The sequence below is a fragment of the Cyprinodon tularosa genome, unplaced genomic scaffold, assembly GCF_016077235.1.
Source record: "Cyprinodon tularosa strain WSP-4 unplaced genomic scaffold, ASM1607723v1 ctg297, whole genome shotgun sequence".
Taxonomy (NCBI): domain Eukaryota; kingdom Metazoa; phylum Chordata; class Actinopteri; order Cyprinodontiformes; family Cyprinodontidae; genus Cyprinodon; species Cyprinodon tularosa.
In genome coordinates this window covers 502,048-519,264 of record NW_024039004.1, presented here as the reverse complement: position 1 = coordinate 519,264, position 17,217 = coordinate 502,048, and the positions used below count along the sequence as shown (strand labels likewise).

The 17,217-nt window shown below is 36.8% G+C and overlaps 1 protein-coding gene across 1 annotated transcript in view; it reads left to right on the top strand.

Annotated features, from left to right (window-relative positions):
- Positions 1 to 17,217, top strand: part of LOC119787385 (plexin-A2-like) — a 132,937-nt gene that overhangs the window by 86,808 nt on the left and 28,912 nt on the right. Inside the window, exons 15-19 of the mRNA XM_038291222.1 lie at positions 5,919 to 6,055; positions 6,589 to 6,756; positions 11,240 to 11,333; positions 15,502 to 15,741; positions 16,429 to 16,572. Coding sequence (XP_038147150.1) covers positions 5,919 to 6,055; positions 6,589 to 6,756; positions 11,240 to 11,333; positions 15,502 to 15,741; positions 16,429 to 16,572 — 783 coding nt within the window. The remainder of the gene's footprint in view (positions 1 to 5,918; positions 6,056 to 6,588; positions 6,757 to 11,239; positions 11,334 to 15,501; positions 15,742 to 16,428; positions 16,573 to 17,217) is intronic.

The window sequence follows — 17,217 nt, the reverse complement described above, 5'->3', positions numbered from 1 at the left end:
AGACACATACCCCAGAAATCACACAACAAAAGTTGTTACTTCGTAAATGCTAGAGGAGGATACATATAGAGAACAAAACTATACCATTGTTTTTCCAATATTAAATGTTTTCTTGCTTGGTTAGATTGTAACAGAAGCCTAGAAAACAGAACTTTAAAACTAGGGATAGAGTTCCATAAAGAAAACATTCCTAATCAAAATTACGGAAATGCTTTGATTTATAAGGGGACAACTAGACAAATAAAGTCCATATTTCATAGGGTTTTTGTGTGTACTATAGCCTGATTACATTTCACACACAAATCTTACCCTAGAGGAAAAAATATTTTTTTATAGGCAAAAACAAACAAACAAACAAAAAAACCAGAAAGCTGTTTACAAAATCTACCATATTCAAACACATGAGGACTGTCAAATAAAGCACAGGTTTTTGTCAGCCGCGCATAGAGGAGAACATCTAGTTCAGGTTTCCTGAGTAAAAAGAAACAGCCTGTTAAGTTCAAAATGTACTTAAAATGTGGAAACAAACCCCAGAGAAGCTAATCTGAAAGCTGCGGTACACAGGACTACAAATATAACTGTTTGAATCACGATTTTTTTTTATGTTAAGCAGACCTATGCTCTCTCTCTCTCTCTCTCTCTCTCTCTCTCTCTCTCTCTCTCTCTCTCTCTCTCTCTCTCTCTCTCTCTCTCTCTCTCTCTCTCTCTCTCTCTCTCTCTCTCTCTCTCTCTCTCTCTCTCTCTCTCTCTCTCTCTCTCTATATATATATATATATCACTGATTCTTGAGAGTCGGGACAAAACATGTCCCACATAAAAAATTCTAATTTATAGCAAAAAAATAAATAAATTCATCATGATTTACATACTTACAAAGTTAAATCTAAAGAATTTTATATACCTATCGGATTTTTAGAATAAACTTTTTTATTTTTTTGGGGAAAATTTGTTTAAATATGTTTTCTTTGGTTAGGATGTCCATGTTATTTTACTTGTCCTCAGCAATAGGTCACAATATTAACCATCCCAAAAAACTTAAAAATGCTCTAAAATTGTGAAATCAGAAATATCAAATAAAAAATAAGGGGTATAAATATAAAAAACAACACATGAAGTCAACATTAAACTGTATTTTCCATAAAAATCTGCCTATTAAAGTTGTGTCCTCAGTTTCTGTCAACTCCGTCAGATTTTTTCATAAAGCTCTTTAAATCAGGCAATAGCAAGGTCAGCTATATCTCTGAGGACCCCTCTTTATCTCCCTGTCTGTGGTGAATGCAACACTACCACACATGATCTGGTATGTTTTAATTTTTTTTATATTTGAGACAAAGAACGTCAATATTCCTATGGTCACAGCTGCACATTGTCAATACTGTCTTTCAGTTGAGATACTTTTTTTTAAACCATAGTGGATTGAATTTAAGCATTTTAGTGAGGTTATTGAAACAGCTAGCAACTGAGGAAAAGTATCTAGCTGCAGTGTACAATACATGTTTTGGAGGGAAAACACATGCCCTTACGTCAACTCCGTCAGACGTCAACTCCGTCAGGTTCTATGTCTGACGGAGTTGACCTGTAAGCTGACGGAGTTGACAAAACCACCAATGACCTCTTAATGTGCAAATATAATATTATTTGTGAATATAGTGAAAGGTTAAACTGATATTTCAAGGTTTTATTTACACATAAACGCACATTCATAGCATGCATTACATTATTTAACCATATGCATCTGACTTGTAGAGAATGGGCAGGCAGTTGTCTGCTTATTATTGTGTTACGTGTAACTTTGCCAGCACTTTCATATGTGTATATATATTTATATATGTAGAGACAGAGAAAAGGAAATGAGAGGCCAATGTGTAGATTATCACAACATCTGGTTATGAAAACTACATACTGCACCTAGTGGATTTTAGATCTATCCATTCATCCATCAGTCAATCATCATATCATGTAAATAAAAATCTGATTCTATAGTCTTATTCAAGTAAATTTTTCTTTATTTCAATTTGTATTGTAGGAAAAAATGGCTAGACAGAAATTGTCAGTTGAGGAGAAAAGAAGAAGAAATAGAGAGTACCAACGAAAGAGAAGAGAAAAATTAAACAATGACCAAGAGAGCAAGCATGCTATGCAAGAGAAGGAAAGACAAAGGTGGAAGAAGAGAGTTAAAGACAGAAAATAATACAAATAGACGATATGGGAGACAGGGCAAAGAGGAATTGTAGGAAGTATTGGAGAGAGGCACAGAAAAGGTCCAGAGAGAAAAGATACAATGAAGATGCAGTGCTGAAGGCACACACCCCACCAGATAGTCCGCAACATCAGGATATTCAAGAATACAACGCCAGACACAGCAGACAGTCACTCAGACAGAAAAGGGAGAGAAATAAAACAAGAAAAAGGCATTCGAGAGAAATAAAAACTTTGAAAGAGAAGCTTAAGAAGGTAACAAAGCAAAGAAACAGAATGAGAAAGAAAATATATCGAATTAGAAGCGCTACAAATAAAACAATACTTGACTCCCCAGGCACAGAAACAAAGAAGATGCTATCAGGAAGCAACATAAGGAATCCAAAAATTAAGAAAGCCCTTCTATTCCACAACATCCTCAGAAGAGAGCTGAAGAAAAACAAACAAACTCCTGGGCCACGGCTTCGGGAACCAGCACTAAGTGAGTCATCGGGCAAAATTCTCAAAAAGTATCGCCTCCTTCATCAAATCCACCAGTTTGGGATAACCTACAAGTTAATGAGAGGAAAGAAACGGGCAAAGAAAAAGCCAACATTCCTAATGGGAATAACCGAGACTGTAAAGGATTTCTTCCTGAACTATGCACGTGTTACAACTGATAAGACTGACACCATCACTAGGAATAAGATAAAGCAGCAGAGAATGATCCTGGCAGACTCCATGATCAACCTCCACTCTGATTTCCTCATTAGGAACCCCACTGTGAAGCTGAGCTATTCTTCTTTCTGTGCTCTGAAACCATTCTATATTACAGCACCAAAAGCATCTGATCGTAAGACATGCCTATGTCAAAAGCATGAAAATGCATACTTAATGCTTGAGGTCCTTAGAACGTTTGGAGTTGTGAAGTCAAACAAACTAGATGACAGTTTTCAGTTAGTTTGTTGCTCTCCAGCAAGTGAGGCCTGCCTTCTTCGCACATGTTCACGATGTCTACACAAAGGAACAGTTACAACTCAAGAGCAAGACAAAATCCATGTTCAGTGGAAGCAGTGGGAGAGAGTTCAAGAAGAGACAGTCAATGGAATCCACACTAAACTCATCCAACACAGTGGCAGTCTTTCAGAGCTCATCATACTTTATGAGCAAATACTCAGAAATGAAACCACAACACATGTGTGTTTAGTGCAAAACCAGTCAAAAGCATACAGAAACTCAATTGAGACTTGTGAAGAAAGTACAGCAATTATTCATGTTGACTTTTCAGAATCCTGGAGATGCAAGTATCAATCTGAAGTACAGGCCTGCCATTTTGGACAAAATCTTCCACAGATAACGCTACATACCGGAATGTATTACATAAAGGGTGGAAGGGCAGGGTTTTGCACACTTTCAGAGTCAAAGAGACAGGATGCTGGAGCAATCTGGACACACATGGATCCAGTCCTAAAAGATATCAAAAACGAGATATCCACAGGTCACCACCGTGCACTTTTGGTCCGATGGTCCAAGTAAACAGTATAAGAACAAGAAGAATTTTTTTCCTTCTGTCTTGTATCCCCCCTACACTTGGGTTTGAAAGAGCAATATGGAACTTCTTCCCCACTTCCCATGGTAAGGGCGCACCAGGCGGCATTGGCGGAACAGTAAAAAGAACAGCTGACAACCTGGTCTTGAGAGGAAATGATGTGACAGATGGACACACATTCTTTGAAAAGGTCTCAAACAGCCTGAAGAGCATTCAGCTGTATCACATTGCAGAAGAAGACATGCAAAGATATGATACACTTCTCATGCATCCTCTAAAACAGGTTTCCTCAACAAGACGAATACACCAGGTCATCCCACATGAGAACAGGATCCAGCACAGACAGTTATCCTGCTTTTGCAGCAAGATGTTGGTTTGCCAGTGCTTCAGCCCAGCTACCTTCTATTTTCATGGCTACCCAGAGGAACAGCAGAGTCATACAAAGAGGGCAGGGAAGAAAAGGCCTTTGGCCCTGTTGTTGGAGGAGATGGAAAAAGAGATGGGAGCAGGGGGAGAGGATATGGAAATGGAAGATGTAATGGACGAGGGGTTGGATGAGGAGCCTCTGAAAGGTCCTGAGGGTACTGTGACAGTAACAACTGTTAGCAGCCTTAATAATAGAGACTGGCTAGCAGTAGTATATGATGACCACTGGTGGCTAGCCAAGACCATTGCTGTGGATACTGAGCATCAAGATGTGAAAGTGGAGTTTCTGCATCCCCATGGTCCAACAGCAAAGTATCAGCCTAAGCTTCTCACAAAGGATGTCTGTTTCTGCCCAGTTGAAGACATCATAGTGAAACTAATGGGAAATGCATCACCAGTCAAATTAAGAAAACGAGAGATCTACAGCATAGCCCCTGATGTGACGGACTTTATAGAGAGGGAGCATGTCCGACGCCTGCTGCTTAAGACAGAAGTGCAGATTAGACAAAAATGAAAGCTTAAGTAACCTACTTGAACCTAATTCAAAGATACAGATATTGTGTTGCAGTATTTTTGTCAAACAATGTCAATTTAAGATCACACCCAGTATAAAGTAGGCAGTACAAACACACACACACACACCACTTCAAAGTAAATGGCTACTTACAAAGGAGGAAAGGAAGAGAAGAACAGGTGGATGAGAAGATGAAGAGAAGAAAGTGGTATAGGGGAGGCAGATGAAAATAGAGGGGAAGGAGGGCCCCTTGTTTTCCTTTTTTTTTTTTTGATGGTTGGAAACGTTGAAATTTATAATAGTTAGAAACGTTGTATGTGCAATATGTTTATTATAGTTTGCTTTACAGTAAGTTAAATTCTCTATTAACAAGGGGTAGTTTTAGTAGTAGTGGTCAAAGAGCAAATCTGTTCATTCAATCAGCAATGCACGCATTTTTTGTCAACACCGTCAGTTTTTCGTCAACACCGTCAGATCTTCGTCAAGAGCGTTGGATGTATGTTTTTGTAAATTTTTGGGGAGAAAAAATATTCTTCCTTCAGTTTATGTTGTTTTTGTAATAAAGGACCATCTGATCTACATCCTCTTGTGTTTTATTTATTTAAGGAACTTGTTTTTACAACATTGAAATTAAAATCAAAGTTTGAAAATGCTAATATTTAGAAATCTGAGTTTTCAAAATAGTGTGAAATCACAACTTAAGTTTATACATTATGTTTTTTTTTTACATATAGTACTTAAACATTATTACAGTATACTTCAGAACTTTAGATTCTTGTATGATTGGAAGAATAAAAATTGTATACTTTTTAGTGTGTCTGACGGAGTTGACACAAATCCAGCTCTGAAGGGAAACATGTTTATTTGTTAAAAATGTGTTTTTATGTAGAACCTGTTCGTTTACATAGTTAAATAACTAAGACCATTCTCTGCAGAAACATATCACTCTAATTGATATAGTGTGTATTTTTGAAAAAAAAATTTTAAAAAGTGTTTTGTCCTGACTCTCAAGAATCAGTGATATATATATATATATATATATATATATATATATATATATATATATATATATATATATATATATATATATATATATGAATGCAGAGAGAGCATGTATTCTGTTTTCTGTATTAAAAAATTGTTTTATTTAAGGTTAAACCAAGGAACAATAAAGGCCAGAAAACAAGGTTTTCTGTGCATTGTTTGAATTGTGTGTTGCCTGTACAATAAACAGGTTTTCTTCTGCTGTAGATACCGGCCATCTTGGCTCTGACCCCAGCAAGAGGACCTGAGTCTGGGGGCACAAAGGTTACCATCGTCGGGGAGAACTTGAACGCTGGCAGCACCGTTAATGTCTACTTTGGGAATCAAACCTGTGAGCTGTACAGGTGAACATAATGATATTTTGCATCCCTGGATGTTTTGGTAATATTTCTTTTTATTGGAGCCCAGATGAAGAGCCACTTTAGTGAGATTGTGTCTGCACACCATTAAAGAATTAGTCTTCGCTTGTTTTACTCAAACACAGGATGAAATCAATTTATTCCATAAATGTGCACATTAGCTTCAAGTGTGCGCTTGCATTTTAAATAAGGAATGAGTAATGTTTGGTCAGGAAGTGATGAAACTCGCATCACATATTTCTTTTTGTGTATTAATAGAAGTCTATTTAAAGCTAAAATTCGGCCCATTGTAGTTGTCAAGTAGGTCAGGCAAAAGAGTCATTAGCTAGAGTACCCTTTAATTACAGTTCCCATCTCTAATGTGTCTGTAAAGGCAGGAGACGGGGCAGGCTCTAATGAATCGTCTCCCGTCATGCGCGGCTCATAACTGTATGAAGTCAGGGATTTGCCTCTGCTGCAGTGAAAGGAAAGACACAATCGAAAGCATGAATAAATCTTTCTTTCGGTTCTCCCACCAGGAGGAGCATGTCAGAGATTGTGTGCTTTGCAGCTCCATCGCTGATGGGAGCAGGACCAGTGCAAGTCAGTCTGAGTGTCGACCGGGCCAAAGCTCCTGGAAGGCTGACCTTTGAGTACATAGAAGACCCCACAGTCCAGAGCATTGAACCCCTATGGAGCATTGCGAGGTACCTCAGTGGGAACAGATGCTTTCTGCATGTTTTACATCAACACTTAGTGCTAGCTTGTTTAATGAAACTTTTTTTTTCCTTTCAAGTTTAACTAAGTGTAAGAAGTTATAGTAAGGAATTTATTGTGAGCTGTTTCTCTAATTATTGTTAATGCGCTGTATCAAGTAATCAATTAATCAATCAATTTTTATTTATCTTTAACGTCCTGTAATGTCTAACAACCATTTGCAGCAAAGAGCTTGTAAAAATTTTTTTTATGAAATTGCATGCATTACCTTCCTAAATGCACGCAATGCATATATACATACATTTAGAAAGGAAAAGAATATTATAGAATAGAAAATCCCTTTACTGTTTCAAAATGGGGAAATTCTGGTGTTTACATCAGTAAAAAAGATTATATAAAAAAAATGGTCACACCAAAGTGGACCTTAGAAAAGTGTATAAGAATAATACTGTGCACCTGGAGATTAAATAACCAATATACAGCTATAGAAATTTTTACAGTAATGCATATTTGAAAATAACAGCAACATCAGAGATGTGCAAAAATTATAGCAGCATGTTATTTAACTGACTAAGGTAGAAACTGCAAAATCAGCATGAATGTTGGGAACAGTGATGGTTATAAAGTCCTACAGCTGCTGGGAGGAAGGATCTGTGATAACGCTCCCTGGTGCATTTAGGGTGCAGCAGTCTGTCACTGAAGGAGCTCTGCAGTTCTGCAACAGTTTCATGCATGGTGTGGGAAAAATTATCAAACAGAATGTTAATTTAGTTAGGATCCTTTTGTTTCCCACCTCCTGCACTACAAATAACTTAGATAAAAATGCCATAATTTATTCCAGAGTGAGGAGTAAACAATCTTTAAAAATTTTTAAAACTGAATGCAAATAGAAAAACATAAAGGATAAATAATAAAGATGTGCATACATTTTCAGTTAAAGAGACCTGAAAAATGTTACAGTAGAACATTTACCCAATACTGTTTTATATCTATAGAATGAAATCAAGTATAATCATCGAAAAGAAAAGAAAAATGCTTCCGTCTTTTGAACTGAAACTATTTTGCAGGTTGCCAGCCTAACTGCTGATGGCTCTGCAGTCCATACTTTCCATACTTGAACAAACTGCCTATTTATTAAATAGACGATAGGAATGAAACATCTTTAGGATAATTGGGCCCTGGTATTATTGATCCTTTTGTTGGCCAGAAGACTTTTAAAGTCGGAACTCAGTTTCCAGAAAGTTAGTGAAAAGATTCCAGCTGTTGATGGATCTGTCTCTTGTGCTAGATCCTGTCAATTCTTTAGCTTCTGCATTTTAAATAATCTGAGATTTTTATCTGGGAACTCTTTATGTTCTCATAGTAGGGGGTTACAGAACTCAGGTTTAGGTTAGAATATCTCTGCACATCTGGTTTGTAATCCAGTAAATAGAATTTTATTGGAATATTGATCGTGGCAGAAATAATCAATGCCATTTAATCTCTAAAGAAATATTTGAAAAGCATTGCATGAAAGAAAGTACAAGAAATAAAATGTACGATTAAAATATTGAATACTTCCTAATTCTCCGTATCACAGCAAGTTTGACTGCAGAAATAAAACAACTGAACATTAAAAATCTTCATGTTGGTAAATAAAAGCAATAAGTAGTTGTTTATTTGGAACATGTATCTGTTGTGCTATATTTTCCTTGCACTATTATACTTGTATCTTGCTGAGATGCAATTTTTCTTCAAGGTAGAAAAAAAACTTGCAGTGGTATATTTTATTGACATGTATAGCTACAGTTTTCTTGGAGAAGCTGAAGGAGTCTCTTGATGGGCCTTTTCAGTAACTAGTCTGACCAGAGAGACGAACTTCAGTGCACTCTAAAACCTAGCAGACCAATCACAGCGCGGGAGGCGGGCCCATAATGCAACAGTGATTTTCTGTAAACATTATAGTCAAAATTACATCTGCAGTGAAGCAATGTTTTATCAAGGCCCTTTATTAATCCCAAAAGAATTCTTTATTGTTAAAAAGTCAACAACTGACTATATTTTTACCTCACATCTGTAATTATCTGATTAATTCCAAACTGTTTCCACTTACTCTGTTAGTAGCACCTTTGAAATTGGTTTCTACCCGCTTCTGTATAGACTAGTACGCTGTGTGAATAGCGTGCATTTTTCTGGCTGGCCAAGCTAGTATCTAATAGCCATCAAGAAGTCATAAAGTCAAAACTGTCCTCTAAACGTTGATGCATATTTTATTGCAGATTAGCTCAGCTTTTAAAAAGTATAAAGCCCTCAAGGATATGATCTCAAAAAAATGTAAACCTTCATAATACTATCAACAATACTAAAATAGTAAGAAGTCTTTAAATATACGTGTGATAGCAATCTAAATGGCTTTGAAATTACTCTGAAATAAGTAGTAGTAGGTTACTTAAAATAAAGGTCACACAGAGCTGTTGTCAGAAGTATTGTAGATGATAAAAACCTTTGACATTGACATAGGATAGACAAATAATGACTATGTGAAGAGAAGACACAGCTGATAGTTAAAACAAACCGATAAATCATCTGGAAAAATGCTTCTAACACAGGTGAGGATCATGTTACCTGTGTGGCACCAACAGTTAAATGGACGTAATTTGTGTCTGGGTGAAATTAGCACCAGAACCCTGCAGATTAGGCCTTAGAGTGTCACTGTGGCCCGCAGCCTGGTGACAGGAAGGGCTTTGTGGAGCTGCAATCAAGAGCCCTTATCATAAATGTGCATTCCCACTATGAGGCCCTACAAGCTTAGATAGCCTTTGAAGTGTGAGAGCAGAAGGGCTGGTGCTCTGTTAGTTGCACTATGCTGGACAGTTTTATTTTTTTTCCATGCTTTTATCCCTCCTTTCTCCTTGTGTATTCCTTAGCTTTAAACATTTTTTTTTAAGTTTGCAGTTCAGCATGTGTTGTGATTAGAGTGGTTCTTATGATTTGAAACAATCTAGAAAGATATGTAAACAAGTAGCACCTGAATTTATGCCATGCCAGCCTCAGTCTCACGGCTGAATATAAAACAGCAGCCAGCTGGTTCTCTTTTGATCTTTCTCTTTTGGCCAATAACAAAGGGCGAGCTACCATTTATGCCGCCTCAAACATGCATTAATGCAAATTCTCCAGGAGTTGTTGATGGAAAAAATAACTGGTCTCTCTGTGGTTGCCGGCCTAATTAAATCAAAGAGGAAAAAGCAGCTTGTGTTCAGACTACCTGGAATTTTTTAGTATGCATACATATTTAGGGAATAATTCCTCTAACACACTGCACTATGCAAAAACCTTACCGACTTTTATTTTTTATGCATTGCCTATAAGAATGCTTTTCTTTTTTTAATTTTTAAAGAAGTCCTTGGGTAAAATATTTTTTTTCCTGCCTAAAATTAAAAAAGGGTAATAACTGAACCGTTTTTCTAATGAAAATGGCATGAACCATTTTTGCTCCCCTTAAAACGACCACAAAAAACAGTTGTTTACCTAAAAATTTAAAATACTTAAAATTAAAAGTATTAATTAGAAATAGGATATGAAATATGGTATGAAGTTTGTACTTACATGGCACCGGTTCAAGCCAGGAAACTGCAAAGCGCTTTACACTGCATTCAGTCATTCACACTGATATTCACACACTGATGGTGGCATGCTATGGTGTAGCCACTGCTGCCCTGGGGCGTACTGACAGAAGTGAGACTGCTGTACACAGGCGTCACCTGGCCCTCTGACCACCATCCACCATATTGTGGATGAAGCATCTTGCCCAAGGACACAATGACTGAAGGAGACAGAGCTGGAATTAAAACCAGCAACCCTCTAGTTGTAGAATGAACTCCTTCATTCTACACCACTGTGTTGTAGAAGAATAAACAAATTTTTTTAAATAAAAAATAGAAACATCTGATATTTCATTTTTATCTATCCCCTGTTTGCCAAATAATCTTCAAAAGCTTCTTTGTGAATTATCTTAATGGTGCAAAAGCACTGTTTTATGTCTTTTAAACTGCCTTAACAGGTCATTTTTGCTAATGCTTCTTAAGAAATTGGAACATTTTGTGTCGTCAAATCAAACAGCTGGTTACAGAGTGCCTGCTATTCACTTTTAACGGGTTCTTGTGTATTTTGTAAGCATTGGATCATCTCTCTTTGGTTGATTTTTGCTTTGAAGGATTCATAGTTCTACGTTTAGTTGTATGACCAAATAAAAAAAAAAAAGCACACTGAAATTGCTAAGGTTCGAGGACGGGACTGAAATGTAATGAAAAATTCAAAAGTGTTCAAAGTAAAAGTGTGTAAAAGACTTTCAAGAAGCTTGGACAGCAACAGCAAAGGAGCACTTTAGAAAAAGTTACAAGAATGTCGTAATCCTTTGAAGCAACACTTGAAGAAACCAGTAGCAGCGTGTTTATCTTGTAGTATGCTTTAACTGCATTTCTTTCATCCAAACAGCGGGCACACCACCCTGACAATAACTGGGACAAACCTGGATGTGGTTCAGGAACCTCGGGTTCGAGTCAAATATGCTGGCCACGAATCTGTCAATGTAAGTAAGACAACTTCTAATGTTCAGAACGAGTCATTACAAAAATAATAGGTAGATCTGCACAATATTTTCACATCTCAATACGTTTCCTTTGGATCTTATAGACAAGGTATATCATATTTCTCAAGGTCCAAATGTGGCTTATAAGCACATTCATGCTACCAAGGTGTCTGTGTCTAGCTGCCTAGCAGATTTATAACTTTAGACTGAAAACTGTAAACATTCGCCTAAAATAGCTGCATCCCGATTATACTGAATCTGTAAACAGCATCTATGGACAGACACTATAATGGATGGTTTAGGAAAGGTGCTGGGCTTTTCCAACACAGGAATTTTATTTAATCGAAGACCTTAAATTTAAACCTATTAATTGTTTTGTTTGCATGATAGCCCTGTTAATCCTCTTTTTAGCTCTGACCAGCTTGGAGGTGCCTGCTGGTGAAAAACCTTCCCACAAGATGATACTGTCACCACCACGGCATTTTTTGCACATAGAGTACAAGAGTTTTTATGTAGGTCGCATAAAGGTCACAGGGTATGGTCACATAGGTCACAGGGTATGTTGTTTTAAAAATTTCTATTTTTTAATATATGGAAATAATGAGTAGAAAAAAAAACTGTGTGGGAAATTTCTTCAACCTGAGCTGTAGATCTCTGCTGCTCCTCCAGAGATGCCCTCTCTGTTGCCAACATAGTTACGTTTTCACAGTGTTCAGAAAGATTTTAGACACCTGTAGCGAGTGACTAGCGATATCTGCTTTGCTAAATACAATTGAACACTGTCGTATAGGTGATTTTAATGTATGTGAATATTTTTTAAGGCACTGAAGTTTGAAATAGTAAATTATTTTAAAAGATCCTTTGTTGCTCTGGATAAATACATGTCAAGCTCAAAGTAAAAGGAGGATCAAAACTAACAAAAACAGCTACAAAAAAAAAGGGAATACAGAGCTGCTCGCTTAGATTACACTTTTAAGAACTTACATGGAAAACTCAACTTTTTAGGAGATGATTTATGGCGTTTAGATTGCTTGCCTTAGCTCTCAAAGTAATTGATTGACTGTTTTAAGCCATTGCAGCTCCAGCTCCATTTCCGGCACCCTCAGCCTGTAGTTTCTGACCACTCTAGGGATTTGCCAGAGCAGTCTGAAGGCTCGAAGCTCAAAAATCAATACAAGAACAAGTACCTGATGAGACTGCCAGAAAAACAACGAAGGAAGTATTTTTCTTTTAGCAGTTTCAAAATAGAGAATGTAAGAGCTGGCAGTAATATGTGAGTGAAAAAAGATTTGTTTTTGTTTGGCCGGTATGCAGAAAATGTTGTGTGTTAGAGATATGCCCTGAGCTAATTAAATGGTGTGTGTCTGATGCCAGCCCAGAATTTGAGCCAATAAATTAAAATTGCATGGTTTGCAGTGTCACTGGCAAGACGGAGATATATAGGGATTAAAGTTGAACTTTTAACCGAATAAGCTGCAAAACTGCCACCGGTTTTTTTTATTGTTGTTGTATTTTTTTATTTTTTTTGTCAGTTGTTCTTAATGGCATACATCTTGAACACATAACTTGTCTTCTCTTAGCTTTGAAATGTGTTGAGTAAACGGTGAATACTCTTTACTGACTTTGAGTAGATTGTCCAATGAAATCTAACAAACTGCAATGAAACTTTCTTGATTTAAAAGTTAAATAAAGAAGCAAACAGGAAAAACATTAGGTACATTTTTGACAGTTTGTAACTGAATGTCATTTAAATGAGCAATTCATGAAAAATGCTTTCTTTCTGGGGTAAATATTAATTTTTTTTGTTATTATAAAGTTATTATTTAAAAAAATAGTAACATATTTTTGTTTGTATTCACACTAGGGCATACGTTCAAGGAATTAAATCCCATTCCAATATTATTAAATACTGAAAAGTAGCTTTGCGTGCCACATTTTCTGTCCTTTTCTCTTATTTTTTTATAATTATGGCACGACTGTTCTCGTTGTGTTTTAGGTAGTGGGCATAAAGGAGACCAAATCCCAAGCCAACAGCCCATATATGTTACTAACATAAAAACCTTCAATGCATGCCACTTGAAATCCAATAGCCTACTGAAACTGGTTCAAAGCATTCTTATGTAATGGGGATGTTGCACAGAGTGATGATGATGATGAATACGAATGAGTGCACAGTGTGCTGTAGTTAAGCTGATCAAATTATTAATAATGTTCATAACTGAGCCATCTGACAGTCTGTCAAAGTAAATCAATCTCACAATATATCTACTGAGTCTGCAGTATGAATGTATTACCATTCCAGTGGTGATCTCTCATAAGAATTAAAGAGGCAAATATATCTTTATGAATGAATGGATAGATATTTAATTTAATCAGGATGATAAACACTTGGATTGAGATGATGCAAAGAATCAATAGATGCACATTTTAGAGACCATCAGTTGAATTGATCAGCACAAAGCCCCAATCCCAGAAAGTAGCAGGCAAAAATCTATACATAAAAAAAGAGAAACTACGTTTAACATAGCTGATCAAAATCATATAGATTTTATAGAGTTTATGGAACTTTTGGAAATTTGTAGGAATTATTTTAGGCCCTATAGACATAATGCGAGCTCTGAGAAGATTGTCCTGCCCACCCGCAACTAACAGCTGTAATGTACGAGACACTGAAGCTTACAATGTTACAGGAGGGATTTTTATTTATCAGCCAATCAGGCAAAGATGACCCGGAAAAAAACAAACAAAACAATAAAGAAACACTCCTAACAAGTCATACATCAGGTCAGTGTTGATATTTCAAAGCAACCAGGCAAATCCATGTCTTCACTGACGGAGAAAGAAGAATAAATTGCACAAAGCAACTGGACACTGAATTTAAAAAATGCCTTAAATTATGGAAATGCAATTTAAGGTAATAACTTAAATTACACGATATATTATAGGCTTTCAGTAAAATCGGTATAATTTTAACTGATCACAGTAATCCTGAACCAAATTTATGCAACCAGAAGTTACAACATATATTTTCATATTATATGAAAACAAAAAAGGTCTGTGTGGTCCCACAGACCTGGTTCATGTATTGGGTTTCTTAAAACAATTTTTTTTTATGTTATTGGGATAGAATAAATTATATTCCACACTAAACATTTGGGGTAACACATATCACACATGATATGTAACACATAGCCCTTATTTTCAATTATTCTTAATGATATACCTGTGACTACAATGAGTTTGTTATTACATCTGTAATGTTAGGCAACAGAAAAAGAGGTTCAGTTCTTGCAGGTCAGGAGCATTTCAATGGGACAAATTGCAATCACACATTGGTCAGTTACTGACCAGCCACCCCCTAGGAATGATTGAAAGGTTGCATTATATTCACTATCATTTCAACCCTGACTTTACATAAAAGGGCAGTTTGGGGGCAATACTTATTTTAGTCACCTTTTGTCCAGTACCAGAAGGGATTGAACAACCCTGTATAGGTCTGATTAAGGAGCCGTCTTTTTATTTTAGCAGAACCTTGGCTGGCAGGTAGTCCCATCCCGTCCCTCTCTTCTTGGCAGACAGAGAATCACATTTTTTGAATCCAGCAGAGCATGAACCCAAAGATGTGAAGGGTGCTGTCACCATTGGCACAAGTATTAAACCAGTTACTTTTGGTGTGCAGAAAAATATTTCTACCTTAACTTTACCAGGTAACCAAAACGTTTTGAGTTTTAACCATTTTTCAGATTGTATAAACTCAGATCCACATTAATTGACATGATCATTTCCAATGATTATAGATAAAATGGATCAGGGTTTAATTTATATTGAATTATAAAAACAGCAACAACTTTTAATACATTTTTACCAGGCACTACAACTGTTTTCCTGAGCATAGCAAGCCCTAAAGCATTATACTAATCATGTTTTTTGACCTCGGGATCCTGTCAGCGTGGATAGGAAGGTGCTTAAATATGTCCAGCGATGACATTTTGAAACGACCTGAGGCAGACCAGCTAAAATAGATGAAAGGTCATTTCAGAGGTTTCTGTGCTTGTTACACCACCAAACACGAGAGTGAACATTTTCCATGAAAACATACTTACAAGATCAGGTTGTGTGTTATCTTCTATTGGGATTAAGTGGGAAATCTATTTTTATTTCTCTGCAGGTGTGTAAAGTTTTGAACACAACAACCATCAGCTGCTTTGCCCCTTCTCTGAAGGCGGATTACCATGCCGACCAGGAAACCATAAAACACGTGGATGAGTTTGGCTTTGTCTTCAATAACGTTCAGGCTCTGCTCACCTACAACAGCACAGGCTTTGTCTACTACCCCAACCCATACCTGGAGCCGTTAAGCCTCTCAGGTGTTCTGGAGCAGAAACCTGGAGCTCCCATCATTCTCAAAGTAAGCGAGAGGAGTCCTCCCTTTACATGATCACAGAATTACAGGGCTTAGTTTTCAATGTCAGCTCAATATAGATGTGCCAAAGCATTAGCTTTTTGAAAAGCTATAATGTTGAACATCTAGATGAGGGTATTTAATTGAGCTCCTGACTGCTTGTATCACCATTGTTGCAAAAAGAAAATATATATATATAATGTAGTGGCAAAATTCTTATCCAAAAATACACATCAATCTTTTATTTTTCAGGGATTTTCCTCCCGGTTTGCTTTTGTTACTCTTTGAGCCACTGCTAGATATGTTTAGAATTGTCTGACTTGCAGGAACAGCATAAGATATGAGCCTGAGTCTTAAAGGAAATTGGAAATTGGCACATTTTAACTCCTGTCAACGTACAATTTACTACATGAACCCACTGCTAGTTTTCCTTCCAGATGACTTCAGTAATTTTTATAATGCTTTAAAATTGTATTTGATGGTTTGGTGAAAGTTGGACATTAAAAGCTTATTGGAAATGAATATAATTGCAGGTGTTGTGGTTCAGCTACATATTAAATTATAATCAGTAAATCTACTTGGATTTAAATAGGTTTGCTGATAGATTTCCAGCTAAAGTAGTTCTTAAGAAACAAAATGCATTAAAGAATAGAGATTTAGTGTTGTTGACTGGTTCTCTTAACTCCTTTACAGGGTCGTAACTTGGTGCCATCTGCCTCTGGTGGAGCCAGACTGAATTACACTGTGCTGATCGGAGATACTCCCTGTTCTCTCACTGTGTCAGACACTCAGTTGCTCTGCGAGCCACCAAACCTCACCGGGCAGCATAAAGTCCTGGTGAGTTTTAATGTCAACCTTAACCTTATGTTATAATGTTTTTTTCTTTTTGTCCTTTTTTCCGCATCAATGTGAGTAGCTCTCTGTAGGTCAGTGGTCTTCTTTACGTCATGGTGTTTTTGGGTCAACGGCTGGCTCTCAGTTAGTCTCTGGCTTTCTGTCATTGTCTGTCCCTCATGGTCTGGTAGGTTCCCCGTTACGACGCATTGTCGTCTGGAATTATTGACAAATGAGCAAATAATGACAATAGAGCTGAATAGAGAAGAGTAAGCTCATGCTCCTTTAAAAAAAGGACAAAAGTAAACTTGATGAGGTCTTTTAATTCCTCAACACAACTTTTCATTATGCGGGTGTACTACAGCACACTCCTGCTGTTTTAGACACAAAGTCATAAATGTTAGGAATGTTTTTTCTTATTACTGCAAATGAAAGGCAAAAATTTAGATTTACATATTATGTGTTCATTTCCCCCCCCAAAAAAGTTTAAAATCCAGAGATTGTTGATGTTTTCTGCACCTTTTGTATGAATTAGTGAATCAGTACTGTGTGCTGTGTGAGCAGTACTGGCTCTGCTGAGTGGTCTTCAACTCATCTACAGTTTAGAGTTTTATGTCACCTCTTCCTTTTTGCAATACTTTATGCCAG